This window comes from Sorex fumeus, unplaced genomic scaffold (genome assembly GCF_029834395.1).
Source record: "Sorex fumeus unplaced genomic scaffold, SorFum_2.1 ptg000019l, whole genome shotgun sequence".
NCBI classification, from domain to species: Eukaryota; Metazoa; Chordata; class Mammalia; order Eulipotyphla; family Soricidae; genus Sorex; species Sorex fumeus.
Genome location: NW_026606076.1, coordinates 13,734,914 through 13,749,633, shown reverse-complemented (window position 1 = coordinate 13,749,633; position 14,720 = coordinate 13,734,914). Strand labels below are relative to the sequence as shown.

General features: G+C 42.2%; 1 protein-coding gene across 1 annotated transcript; it reads right to left on the bottom strand.

Annotated features, from left to right (window-relative positions):
- Window positions 1-1,069: 1,069 nt before the first annotated feature.
- LOC130022342 (olfactory receptor 7D4-like) lies at window positions 1,070-2,008 on the bottom strand. Its single transcript, XM_056113091.1, has one exon. The coding sequence runs from the start codon at window positions 2,006-2,008 to the stop codon at window positions 1,070-1,072; it is 939 nt and encodes a 312-aa protein (XP_055969066.1).
- Window positions 2,009-14,720: the final 12,712 nt, after the last annotated feature.

Genomic DNA, 14,720 nt, shown 5'->3' with positions numbered 1-14,720 from the left:
TAGTCTACCTTTCTGTTACTTTATATTCCACAAATGAGTGCAATCTTTCTATGTCTGTCCCTCTCTTTTGGACTCATTTCACTTAACATGATACTTTTCATGTTGATCCACTTATATGCAAATTTCATGACTTCATCTTTTCTAACAGCTGCATAGTATTCCATTCTGTAGATGTACCAAAGTTTCTTTAAGCCAGTCATCTGTTTTTGGACACTCGGGTTTTTTCCAGATTCTGGATATTGTAAACAAGTGCTGCAATGAACATACAAGTGCAGATGTCATTTCAACTATACATTTTTGCCTCTCTGGGATATATTCCCAGAAGTGGTATTGGTGGGTCAAATGGGAGCACAATTTCTAATTTTTTGAGAATCGTCCATACTGTTTTCCAAAAGGGCTGAACCAGTCCACATTCCCACCAGCAGTGAAGGAGAATCCCTTTCTCCCCACATCATGCTACCACCAGTTGTTTATGTTCTTTTGGATGTGTGCCAGTCTCTATGGAATGAGGTGATATCTCATTGTTGTTTTGAGCCGCATCTCCCTGATGATTAGTGATGAAGAGCATTTTTTTCATGTGCCTTTTGGTCATTCAGATTTTGTCTTTGAGGAATTTTCTGTTCATTTCATTGTCCCATTTTCTGATGGGATTGGATGCTTTCTTTTTGTAGAGTTCAACCAGTGCTTTGTATATCCTTGATATCAACCCCTTATCAGATGGGTATTGGGTGAATATCCTTTCCCATTCTGTAGATTGTCTTTGTATTCTAATCACTGTATCTCTTGAGGTGCAGAAGCTTCTTTAAGATAGTCCCATTTGTTTATCTCTGTTTCCACTTGGTTTTATCAAAGACAGATCTTGAGGGGATTCAAATAGAGATGGAAAGGGGGAAATAGAATTGCGATGTCATTGTGAAAAATACACAACTATTAAATCCAATGACTTGCATACCCCAGCATAGAAGAAATGAAGTCTGTCTCGGGGAGAAAATAACTCGGGACATTCAAATTCTTCTTTAAAACTGCATTGAAAATCACAATGTTCCTGAGTTATGAGCCCAGGAACCCATCACTGACAAATGACAACTCGACTAAGGAGCCTTCCCAGCGCCCCTTTGACATCCTTATTCCTCAGGCTGTAGATGAAGGGGTTCAGCATGGGGGTGACCACCGTGTACATCATCGAGGCAATAGAATTTTTCTCAGAAGCATGAGTGGCCGCAGAAACGAGATATACACCCAGGCCCGTGCCATAGAACAAGGAGACCACGGAGAGGTGAGAGCCACACGTGGAGAAGGCCTTGGACTTGCCCTTCTTGGAGGACATGCGCATTAGGGAGGAGACAATCTGAGAGTAGGAGTAGAGGATGCCACTGAGAGGAAACACACCCAATAAGGCAGAGGACACATACAAGGCAGTATGGTCGATGAAGGTGTCCGAGCAGGCTACCTTGAGCATCTGAGCCAGTTCACAGAAGAAGTGTGGAATCTCAGTGCCCACACAGAAAGTCAGCCGTGCCATCAGGAGGATATGAAACAGGCCAACCCAGAAGTTGACCATCCAGCACATAAGAACCAGATAGACACAGAGGCGGGGGTTCATGATGACCGTGTAGTGCAGAGGGTGGCAGATGGCCACAAAGCGGTCATAGGCCATCACACTCAGGAGGAAACTGTCCAGTCCAGCAAATATCATTAAAAAGTAGACCTGCGTGAGGCATCCAATGTAGGACATGGCTTTGTTCTGAGTCTGGATGCTCATCAGCATCTTGGGGATGGTGGTGGAGGTGAAACAGATGTCTGTGAAGGACAGGTTGGCAAGAAAGAAGTACATGGGGGTGTGGAGACGGGGGTCATAGATGCTGGCCAGGATGATGAGCAGGTTCCCCAGCACAGTGACTAGGTACATGGACAGGAACACGCCAAACAAGAGGGACTGCATGTCTGGATCCTCAGAGAGTCCCAGAAGAAGGAACTGTGGTGCTTCTGTTTGGTTTGCTGCCTTCATGGAGTTTATGAATCTGCCAGGGAAGATGAAAATAGTTATGGAGGTGGCACCGGGCAACTATCCTGGGTCTCCTACATGCCAAGCATCTGCTCTTCACCTTTTTTTCTTTTGGGTCACACCCAGCGATGCACAGGGGTTACTCCTGGTTTTGCACTCAAGAATTATTCCTTGTGGTGCTCAGGGGACCATATGGGATGCTGGGAATCGAGCCTGGGTCAGCTGCGTGCAAAGCAAACACCCTACCCGCTGTGCTATCACTCCAGCCCCTGCTCTTCTCCTTTGAGCTATCTCCCTAGTCATGATATGATTCACCTGATTTTTATTTTTCTGAAGATAGCTATTGACTTAGTCAAATGACTTAGTCAAACTTAACCTATTTCTATTTTAAATATATATGTACCCAGATTTCTTTATTTAAGCATAATTTCTTTATCTCCTACTCACTGTTTCTAATTCTTGTATTTCTATATATCAATTTAATCTAATTTCTTCTTTGCACTTTCTTCTGAAATAATTCAAGGCAGTTAAACTATTTTCCTGATAATTTCTCTGATTTTTTTTATAGCACAGCGGTAGGGCATTTGCCTTGAGCACAGCTGGCCCAGCTGAGCCGGGTTTGATTCCTCCTCCCCTCTTGGAGAGCCTGGCAAACTACCGAGAGTATCTCACCTGCACAGCAAAGCCTGGCAAACTACCCGTGACGTATTCGATATGCCAAACACAGTAAGAAGTCTCACAATGGAGACATTACTGGGCCCGCTTGAGCAAATCTATGAACAATGGGAGGACAGTGCTACAGAATAACTATATCCTTAATTTAAAAAGGCAAGATTTTTCCACATGAGACAACGTCAAAGTAAAAAATAAATAAATAAATAAATAAATAAACACCGATAAAAGAAATATCAGCTAAAATTAGAAGATACTCAATTAAGGGGAGAAACTAGTTGTATACAAAATATCCAATAAAGGGCTAATATCTCAGATACTTATGCTTTATAGCACCCACAAAACTCAGCCGAAAAAGCTCTAGAAAACCTAATATGGATGGCCAGTAGACATACCAAAAAATGTTTATAGTTATTTATTATCAGGAAATTGTGATTAAAATGACACAGAAATACCACTCCATACCAGTGAGGATTACCTATATCAAAAACCTGGAAATAACCAATGTTGGCAGAAATACAATGAAAAATGAAGCTTCATTCACTGTCTGTTAAACGGAATTTTGTCAGGTCTGGAGTGATAGCACAGCCAATAAGGCATTTGACTTGCACACAGTGGACCCGGGTTTGATTCCCAGCATTCCATATGGTTCTCCGAGCACTGCCAGGAGTAATCCCTGAGTGCATGAGTCAGAAGTAATTCCTAGGCATCACCGAATGTGACCCCAAAAATCAAAATAATAAATAAATAAATATAGTAAAAGGAATGTTGTCTGGTTCACTGGTTCAGTCACTAGAAAATAGTATGAAAATTTCTCAAAAAGCCAAAGTACAGCTTTGCATATTACCCAGTGATTTCATGTCTTGGTCTCTACCACAAACACAATAACTTAAAAAAGATATAGCCTTTGTTCACTTTGTCCCTATGTTCACTTCAGAGCTAAATACAATAGCCAAGGTATCAAAATAACCCTACTGTCAGATGTTTGATGAAACATAGGACATTTGGTCTCTTTATATAATGGACACTGTCATCAAAAGGGAGGATTTAATCTTGCCTCTTGCTTCAATACAGAAAGAGCTAGAGGTTGTCTTGTTAAGTGAAATAAGTCAGGAGAGAAAGACCAACACTTATGAGTTCACTCATTTTTGGTATATTAAGAAACAAAACATAGGTAGATATTAAGGAACAAAACGTAGTGTCAGATGACTAACTTTTGACCACAAGACTGAGGTGACCAAGCTGAGGAGGGAGGGATGTTTGTAGTGTGCGAGAAGAAGAGTCACAAGATAGAAGTGACAGAAGGTCATAGTGTAGAGTCTTCCCAATTTGGTAAAGGTGCAAGTGCAAACTTTGCACTCTCAAAGGGTAAATGCTAACACTCCAGTAACCATATAACCTAAACAACAAGTTAAAATAACCATATGCTTTCCTTCCAAATAATCTTAACTTTAGGACCTTGTCTTCCTCTGTGGAACTTTCCCTCATCAGCTATCTTTCATGTGCCTTTTTTATTTTCTTCCTGAAAATGGTTTAACTATTTTGCCTTCTTTGTGAGATTAAAATTTCTTCAGTTATAACAGGATCTCAATAAATGATATATAATACTATTCTTTGTTATTCTATTCCCACATGACAGCAATTTTAACCTAGACCACTTCAAAGTCCAATGTAAATCTAGGTGCTAGGAACAAGGGTCGTGAGTCGGATTTCTTGAAGTAGAATTTTGGGCAACAACCTGTGTGACCTTGAGAATTTAATCTGTCTCAGGTGTAGAGACCTCACCTCTTCCAATAAGAAGAGGAAATCACAGACACATTCTATAAGATGACAAATGAATTAAATGAGTAGGTGCTTGTCACTTTGTCTGGTGTGATTTCTTCAACAACTTCTGCATACTTGACAGATTATCTGCAATTCTAGAACTACCTCCAAGCTTCTCTATCTAAAGAATACGAATAAAATAAAACTATGACTGAAATAAAAGAACACCTTCTTGAACAGGCTATGTGGGAATTCACCCCCCTAACAAAAAAAACCCCAGGGGTGAGCTATGCTAGTTAAGATAGTTTAGGTAATGGAAAGGGGTTGCAAAAATGCACCCAGGAAAGAAGAATATATCAGGAAAGAATAGAATAGTGAGCAAATATATGCTGGCTGCAAAACTATTTCAGACAAGCACAGAATAAGACTCTTTAAAATCTTTTAAATGCAGGGACTCCGTGAGCAAAAGCGCACTGAGAAACAGTCAGGGCTTTCTACTTTAAGGGTGCTTTCTGTTAGCTAAGTAAAATATCCCAGCCTCTGATCTTCATGGACCTATTGAATATTGATGGACCTATTGAATATTGATGTGCTTACTAATTGTCCTTAGTGTCTCTGTGAACAATGGTTCATCTGCTGGGAGCCCCGGGGAGTGATAGGGAAGCGATACTGTATTGAATCAATAGACCTTGAGACCACTGATGGCTGCCCAAGTGACCTAAAGTTTGGACAGTCCTTGTTTATATTCATCTCCTTATGTGTTTATCTCATTCTCTGTGACTAGCCCCTGCTGAATAGGGGTCAAAGGTGCCAATTCAATTGGCTTTAGCCAAGATGTAACATTTGAACAATCCCACATCTATAAAGGGTAATAGCTATTATATACAAAGCTCTTAAAAAACTCAACAACTAACAAAAAAAAAGCATGAAAATTAGATCAGGTGCTAGAGCGATAGTACAGAGGGTAGGACATTTGCCTTGCACGTGGCTAACCTGGGTTCCATTCCCGGCATCCCATATGGTTCCCCAAGCACTGCCAGGAGTAATTCCTGAGTGCAGAGCCAGAAGCAACCCCTGAAAATCGCTGGGTGTGACCCAAAAAGCAAAATAAATAAATAAGATGTTTTTTAAAAAAGAAAAAGGGGGGGGGGAATAGATCAAAGATGATACAAGGACAAAAATGGAAGGTCATGAGCACTTTGGTGTTGGCACTGTGTGGTGTCTTAATATATCAATACTAAAAACTAAAGGACGATTATAACTATATTACAGAAACAATAATAGCTTTTTTAAACATGGTAAAGAGCTTAATAGTCACATCTTCAAGGAATAAATACTTATAGTCATTAGGTATATGAAAAGTCTGTGATAAATAGGGAAATGTAAATAAAATGACAACGATCTATTTCACACCAATGAGAATGACCAGTAGCAAAAAGAATGGAGGCAACCCATGCTTGTGGGGATGAAAAAAAATCCTCTTTCACTGTTGATGAAAATTTCGTTCTGTTTCAGCCTCTCTGGAGAACGGTATGGAATCTTCTCAACCATTAAAACTAGAACCCCCAAATGACTCCGTGATTGCACTCCTTGGCATCTATCCCAAGATCACATCTATGTTCATTTCAGCACTGTTTACAATAGCCAAGATCTGGAATTGATCCAAATGCCCAACAACAAATGAGTGAATAAAAAAAATCATATATATGAACTATATATGAACGGAAAACTTTTCCAGCTATGAAAAAAGATGCAGTCTTGTTCACTACAACTTAAATGGAATGAGAGTTTCAAAATAAACTAGAGTAATAAGGTCAAATTCCAGGTGATCTTACTTATCTATGATATATTAAAAAGTAAAGTAAGTAAAGGCCCTCCCGTTGTTCATCAATTTGCTCGAGCGGGCCCAGTAACGTCTCCATTGGAGACTTTTTTGTTACTGTGTCTGGCATATCGAATACCTCACGGGGAGCTTGCCAGGCTCTGCCGTGCGGGCGAGATACTCTCGGTAGCTTGCCGGGGTCTCCGAGAGGAGCGGAGGAATCGAACTCGGGTCGGCCATGTTGGCTGCGTGCAAGGCAAACGCCCTACCGCTGTGCTATCGCTCTAGGTAATGGATAGAGGTCAGTGGGTGGGTGGAGGGCGTGGAGAAATTCTGAGATTCTGTTTGCAGAGGTGAAGTTATGAAGGAGATGGAGGGGGGGCAGGAGGGATAGGGCAGACTGGAAGTGACATATGGACAGTGATGAAGTGTCCTTGACATGTTGTTGGTGAAGAGGAAATAGCATCGTAATCCAAATCACAAACACTATCACTATTCCAACCATGTTACACCAATAATAAAATATTAAACACATATTTGGCTCTGCACTCAGGAATCACTCCTGGCAGTGCTTGGGGGACCATATGGGATGCCGGGAATTGAACCCAGGTTAGCCACGTGCAAAGCAATGTGCTATCGCTTGGAAGAGTGATAGCACAGCAGTAGGGCATTTGTCTTGCACACAGCCAACATGGCAGACCCGAGTTCGATTCCTCCGCCCCTCTCGGAAAGCCCGGCAAGCTACCGAGAGTATTCGATATGCCAGACACAGTAACAACAAAGTCTCCAATGGAGACGTTACTGGGCCCGCTCGAGCAAATCGATGATCAACGGGAGGGCCTTTACCTTTTTTACCTTTACCTTAAACACATATTCAGCTTATAAAAAGCTTATGAAGAAGAAGCAATCACATTATATCCAAATCACAAGCATTATCACTATTCCATCCACTTTACATCAGTAATAAAAAACTAAAATTATATTAAGCAAGTAAAGCTCATGAGGAATACTGAGCAATCTGATAGAAAACTGCCATAAACATATAATTGGAGAAAATAAACAGACAGGTAATATACAACACCTATTGACTTCTCATAATTATACAATTCCTAAAAGTGACTAAGAAAAAACAGGACTAATACATACCAATTTCAGGGGGAAATAGTAAAGTGAAAAGCAATGTATTTGTACTACACGCCCTTTATAAATTTTTGACCATAGTAAAACTTTCCTATGCAGCAGTTTTATAATACTACATGACATCAGAACAAGAAGCTTATGACAGAACCAAAAATAAACTCAACATGAAGGAGTACTTACCTGCCGAGTTGAAGCCTTCTTACTGATTAAGATGTGTGCCACCAGCAGTATATTATTTATACTGGTTATGCTGAAAAGGTGGGGAAAGGAAAAAGAAAACAGCCTAACATATAGTTAGTCCAGGGGCTGGGAGGAAAACTAGGGACATTGGTGGAGGGAAGAAGTTGACACTGTTGAAGGGATGGGTGCTGGAACATTGCATGCTTGGAATTCAATCATGAATAATTTCGTAACTGTACAATGATGATCCCTAATTATGATCCACTTAAGAAATATTAATAGATCATAGATCATAAATGTGGGCTGGAGCGATAGCACAGAGGGTAGGGCATTTGCCTTGCACGCAGCCGACCTCAGTTGGATTCCTCTCGGAGAGCCCGGCAAGCTACCAAGAGTATCTTGCCTGTATGACAAAGCCTGGCAAGCTACCCGTGACGTATTCAATATGCCAAAAACAGTAACAACAAGTCTCACAATTTGTTGTGAGACGTTACTGGTGCCCGCTCAAGCAAATCGATAAACAACGAGAGGACAGATATAAATGCACATAATAGGTGCACACTAGAAATGATACCATCACTGAACAAAAGTTAAAATCCTTTTTAAATAAAAGATGCTTTAAAAAAAATAAGAAGTTACAATCAAAAGTGCATTGTTGCAAAAATATGCCTAGCACATGATAAAAGAAAGGTTATTTCCTTAAATGATTTATAAGTACAGGGGTGGTAGTATGGCTGTGACTGTGCTATAGTTATGGTTGTCAAATTATTATGTTGTACACAGAAAATTACGTTGATATCCACCACTGTCACCTCAACAAAGTGAAAAATAAAAATAGCATCTTCCTCAAACTATTAAACAACATCATATTGTACTAAAGTGGGAAAGAGACGGCAAAGTTCAATATCAGAAAAGCGTTTTCTCACAGTACCATCATCATTTCCTAGAATCTACATTGTGGTTCCAGGCTGATCATCGACAATGATTGAGGATTATTTCCTATGATCACTCACCTCCTGGAGTGCCTGGATATCTTCTGCTTGCATGCCAAGTTATCCAAATCTTTCAGAAAACACTAAGTCTAAAGGTCGTCCCAGGCAAACACTTGGGGTTGGAATGATGGACGGCAAGTGGGCTTTTAAAGTGCAGAAAAGTCAGGTTGGTGCTGGGATAAAACTGACAGCACCAGTGGGACAGGCATGTTACTTCTCTTGTCTATAGGTCAGTTATCTGGGAGCAAAGGAGGGAGATATGGAGCATTGATCCATTAGGAATTCCCAGAGGCAAATTCTCAAAACTCCCAATTAAAAGCATTTAATTCCCCCGCCCCTCTCGGAGAGCCCGGCAAGCTACCGAGAGTATTCGATATGCCAAACACAGTAACAACAAAATCTCCAATGGAGACGTTACTGGGCCCGCTCGAGCAAATCGACGATCAACGGGAGGGCCTTTACCTTTTAATTCATTCATGGGGAGTATAAATTTGCCTTTTTCTAGCAACTGGGAAAAAAAGCAAAGTATGATATCAGTGCATGCTGTTTCCAGGGCATCCTTTCCTTGGGGCACCTTATCCTGATTTTCAGTTGCCTTTAGACAGTCCCCTGCTTTTTTGCTAACTTTGGGTCACCTCCTCACACTTCCAGTACAACAGTGCCCATCTGTGCCCACCGCTCAAGTGCCAGATCCTAAACCCTATTCCCAAAGCCCTTTCTCTACTTTATTTCCATCAGCTGCCAATTCTGTTGGCTATAGTTAATCCCACTGGGGATTATCTAAGAGCTGACTTTGTTTCCTTGGACCCTGCATATGAGACAGAGCATCTGTGTGCAATCTGTCTTTTTCCTTTCTGGTCCACCCTTCCACTTCATCAGTTGCAGAAATTGGCAAGATCTCATCTTTTCTCAGAAATGAGTAATATTCAGTTGTGTACAGAGATCTCTACAACTTCTTTGTCTACTCATCCCATTGTTAGACACTTGGGCTGTTTTCAATCTTGGATACTATAACCAATAAATAATATCCAGCAGAAGCAAACACTTGGGCTCTGACAACATGACTGAGTTTGCCTTAAGAGAAGAGAAGAGAAAGACCTTTGGGTTGGTGGCAGAGAGTAATTGGCACCTTGGTTGGTGGTAGGTGTGGAGTGATAACACTGCCCCCTAAAACATAGAAACATTTATAGTTCTGAACATTAATGTTACCCCAATAAGTTAATAACTTTTCAGAAAACAAAGCTGATTTACCGCATGGGGAAATGTAATATAGTAAAGGGGGAGTCCTAGATCACCCTTACCCTGGGGTGTAGGGAGGAGGACAGAGAAGGAAAAACTCAAGGGAGAAAGGAAGATGAGAAAGGGAAGTAATGATTTGACCCAGCAATATCACTCCTGGGAATATATCCCAGAGAGGCAAAAAGTATAGTCGAAGTGACATCTGCACTTGTTTGTTCATTGCAGCACTCTTCACAATAGCCAGAATCTGGAAAAAACCTGACTGCCCGAGAAGAGATGACTGGTTAAAGAAACTTTGGTACATCTACACAATGAAGTATTATGTAGCTGTTCGAAAAGCTGACGTCATGAAATTTACATACAGGTGGTACTACATGGAAAGTATCATGTTAAGCGAAATGAGTCAGAAAGAGAGGAATAGACATAGAAAGATTGCATTCATCTGGGGAGCTTAAAGTAACAAAATACGAGACTAACAACCAAGAGTGGCCGAGATTATTACCAGGAGTTTTGCTCCATGGCTTGGAGGCCAGCCACACATGCTAGGGGAAAAGGGAGCTCAGATAGAGAAGGGATCGCCAAATAAAGGTGTTGGGAGGATCCTCCCAGGATGGGAGAAGCTTGCTGAAAGTATACTATAGACTAAACATGATTGCCACTCAATGCCTCTTTTGCAAACCACAACACCCAAAAGGAGATAAAGAACAAAATGGAATGCCCTGCCACAGGGGCAGGGTGGGATGGCGGGGATGGGGGTGGCAGGGATACTGTGACTCGTGGTGGTGGAAAACAAGCACTGGTGGAGGGATGGGTACTTGATCATTGTGTAACTGAAACCCAAGCACAAAAATTTGTAAGTCTACAACTGTACCTCATGATGTTTCACTAATAAAAATTAAAAAATTAAAAATAAATAAATAATTTTTAAGGGAGGTAGTGGGGGAAAGGGGATCAGGGGCTTAAATTATACTGGTGGTGTGAGGGAGTATATAGTCATATATCCAAAGCACAGATTCAGCAATACTGAAACCGTAAATTTTAAACTACAACCACAGAACTCTGAAATGTGCCTATCCAGGTGTGTTGTGTGTATGTGTGTATGTGTATGTGTGTGTTTGTGTGTGGAGAGGGCTTGGGGGAGGGAGCATGGGAACATTGGTGGAGGGAAATTGACACTGGTGGTAGAATTGGTGCTGAACATTGCATTCTAAAACCCAACTATCAATAACTTTAGGAATCACATTTATTTTAATAAAAAATGATTTTTAAAAACAAAATTTATTGGGGGGGGTATGGTGCCACCAGTAGGTCAATCTGTACCTGTGAGGCGAGTGCATCAGCAGCCTGATGGCATCTTCAGACTCCCAGATACCCCAAAATTGCTGCTGTGCCTTTGACCAGACCCCAAAAACTTGGGGCAAAGTTTACCAAGAAAGTAAACGGCCAAAAGTTAGGTGTGTGGGAAACACACTCACAAATCACCTGCGGCTCAGCTATATAATTGGAGGCATGGCCTCTCTGGTTCCTGATGGAACTGCTTAATGGCCATGATCCCAGAGACTCAGAAACAAATCTCAAAACCCAGCGACTTTGGCAGAAATGCGTCCGGTCCTTGCAGTAGGTTACCGGTGCTGGGCCAACCCAGGTGGGAATAGGTATCGTGCCTTGGCCTGTTCCCCCTGGTGGCCCAGTGGTCATCATCCTCCAGAGGCCACTGAGAGTTAGGTTTGGGCCCGCAGTGACGAGACATGCAGGGCCTCACGGGATGGGGGTGGAGCCGGTCCTGTCCTCCCCACCCCAACGAGACCCCATGTCATAGCCCACGAATGGCCTCTCTGGCTCCAGATCAAGCTGCTTAACGGCCATGATCCCAGAGACTCAGAAACAAATCTCGAAACCCATTGGCTTTTGACAGAAATGCGTCGGGACCCCGCAGTAGGTTACTGTTGCCGGGCCACCCCAGGGGGGAAAGGGTGCTGTCCTTCCGCCTGCTCCCCCTTGGTGGCTCGGTGGCAATCATCCTCCAGAGGCCATTGGACAGTCAGGCTTGGGCCCACAGTGACGAAACTTGTTGGGCCTCACAGGTTGGGGGTGGAGCCTGTCCTGTCCTCCCCGTCCCAATGAGACCCCAAGTCATCGCCCACGAACGACCTTTGGTGGCTCCTGATCAAGCTGCTTAATGGTCATGATCCCAGAGACTCAGGAGCAAATCTCGGAATCCAGCAGGTTTGGCAGAAATCCCTCCAGATTTAAGTGTTAAAATTTCGAAATTTCAAAAAGTACTGCAGCCACGCGACATCATATGTTATTCATAACCAGCAATAGAAAACAAATTGTCTACGGTTGCCTTTTCAGCATATCTGAGTATTGGGGTAAAATCTCAAATAATAATGGTGGGTCTGGTGTCAAAATATTGAATGTGGTCAAAGTAGAGAAAGAGTAATGTAGAAATCATCTGCCCCACAGGTAGGGGGAGGGTGTGGGATGAGGGTATACTGGGGTTATTGGGGATGGAGAATGGGCACTGGTGAAGGTACGGGTGTTTCATTGTATAACTGAGACTTAGACCCGAAAGCTTCGTTACTGTCCTCACGGTGATTCATTAAATAAAATTATAAAAAATGAAAAAAAAAAAGTAAAGTAGAGTTCATGCCCAATTCAATCAGCTAATCAGTGACTGAATAAATAGCAGTACTCCTACATAAAAAAAATAAATTTATTGAAACTTTGAGATCTGTGGACACAAATTAATCTAAGGAAAAGAAGACTGAATTAAGACTTTTTCCCTTCCAAAGTTGAAATTAAGTCATATGGGAAATGTATATAGTTTAGCTCAGTACAAGACCTTGGTAGGTTACTGATGGGACTCTGATGACGGAGGAGATAGTTGCTAATTTAATTTAGGAAGGCCATCCCTGACATGCTTGGGGAAGTCTTTTCTGGTGCTGTTGAGAGACCATACAGTGCTGGGCATAGAACCTGGGCTTCTACCTGCAAAGCATGCACACCAGTCTTATCTTTGGGGGTTTTGTTCTGTTTTGTTTGGGAGCCACACCTGGTCATGCACAAGGCTTACTTCTGGCTCTGCCCTCAGGAATCATTCCTAGTGAGCTTGGGGAACCATTTTGGGTACTGACAATTGAACCCAGGCCAGCGATTGCCAGGCAAGCACCCTACCCAATGTACTATCTCTCTGGCCCCTTACACCAACCTTTGAACAATTTCATTACCTCTTCATCTTTCCTTCTTAAGACTTCATGACATAAAACAATATGAAAGACCACAAGAAATACAGGTCAGGAAAGTATATAGTTGCCAGAGTGATATTACAGCAGATAGGGAGTTTGCCTTGCATGCAGCCAGCCTGGGTTCGATCCACGGTATCCTATATTGTCCCCCAAGCAGCAGAGTAACTTCTGAATGCAGAACCAGGAGTAACCCCTGAGCATCACTGGGTGTGACCCCCCCAAAAAAAAACGCAAAAAAAAGTATGTACTTATATGCAAATTCCTATTTAGAGAAAATTTCTGAGGGCATTGACTGTAACTAAGGTTGCAAATTAATTGAGGTAACATCTCTGCAGAGTCCTGTGGTGATTAGAGATCAAAACCCTGAAGGTGAAGCCTGCACAGAGGGAGATTTCAATATTCTCCTCCATGTTCTCCTCTCCTGAAATCATGGTATTTTGTAGATCTGTTGGCTGACTAAACCCAGGGTTGACTGCTTCCAAGCTTCCAAGTGTGGGAAGAAGAATTATATCTTTTTATTTATTTATTTATTTTTGCTTTTTGGGTCACACCCCATAATACTCAGAGGTTACTCCTGACTCTGCACTCAGGAATTACTCCTGGTGGTGCTTGGGGACCATATGGGATGCCAAGGATTGAACTCGGGTCAGCCTCATGCAAGGCCAACACCCTACCCACTGTACTATCGCTCTGGACCTGATAACATTTTTTAAACAGTATTTTCCCCCAAACTTTGTAGACAACACATCTCTAGCAGACACTAATTTCATAGGATAGGTGGGCAGTCTTCTTTCTCTAAGAGAAGCAACTGCTACAAATAGGGAAATAAGCACAAATGTTATTTTCAGTATTCATACAGGCATAAATCAATAAAAGCAAGCCATTTAAATAGGGCTGTTTTTTAAACAATAAAGCCTCCCAATTTGGAAATTCAAAGTTTATCACCAAAACAAATGTACACTGAGAAATTAGATATTGTACTTTGATTGCTTTTCAGGATTAACCAAGTTTTTTGCAAGTAAGAAAGGTCAGATGTTTCGTTTTAAAGGAGTCTGACATTATTGTAGAGAGATTTGAGATTAGCTCTCTGAAGCAAAGTGGGTCTTAGGTGGGAAGGCCACAACTTCTAATGACATTCGATTCCTACTTTGCTCAGATGAGAATCTGTTCCAATTAGGAGGCCCTCAGAGACCAGGGGCTCTCACTAAACAGGAAACAATAGCTCTCACTATTTGTCCTGTGAATTGATCCCTCAAGACCATGGAAGAGTAATAAGAAGTAATACCTGCAGTCTCAGGCTCCTACCTGTGTCCCTTTCATCACCATCACCTGTGCGGGTTCATGCCTGACTTCACCTTCCTCCCCATCCCGAGCACGGAGTTCCAGCTCTCATCACTCACGTGGGAGGAGAGAGCCGGGGGCCCCAGCTCCAAGCATGAGCCAGCAGAGACCCAGCAGAGACCAGTGAGTGGTAATGGGAATGCTGGGTGGGGGAGCCCAGTCCTGACTCTTGTCTCCTTACCTGGTCAAGTGGAACATGGAGACAGACGTGGGGGTCACTATGTGCATCGTTTCTGCGCAGACACACAGGAAGACACTCATGTTTGGTTTTCCCATTTGGGCACAGATCGCTCATAAACAATTCTGCTCTCCTATTC

What these genes read in the sequence shown, in the direction of transcription:
- LOC130022342 (XM_056113091.1), bottom strand. Translation starts at nt 2,008, where the DNA reads ATGAAGGCAGCAAACCAAACAGAAGCACCACAGTTCCTTCTTCTGGGA.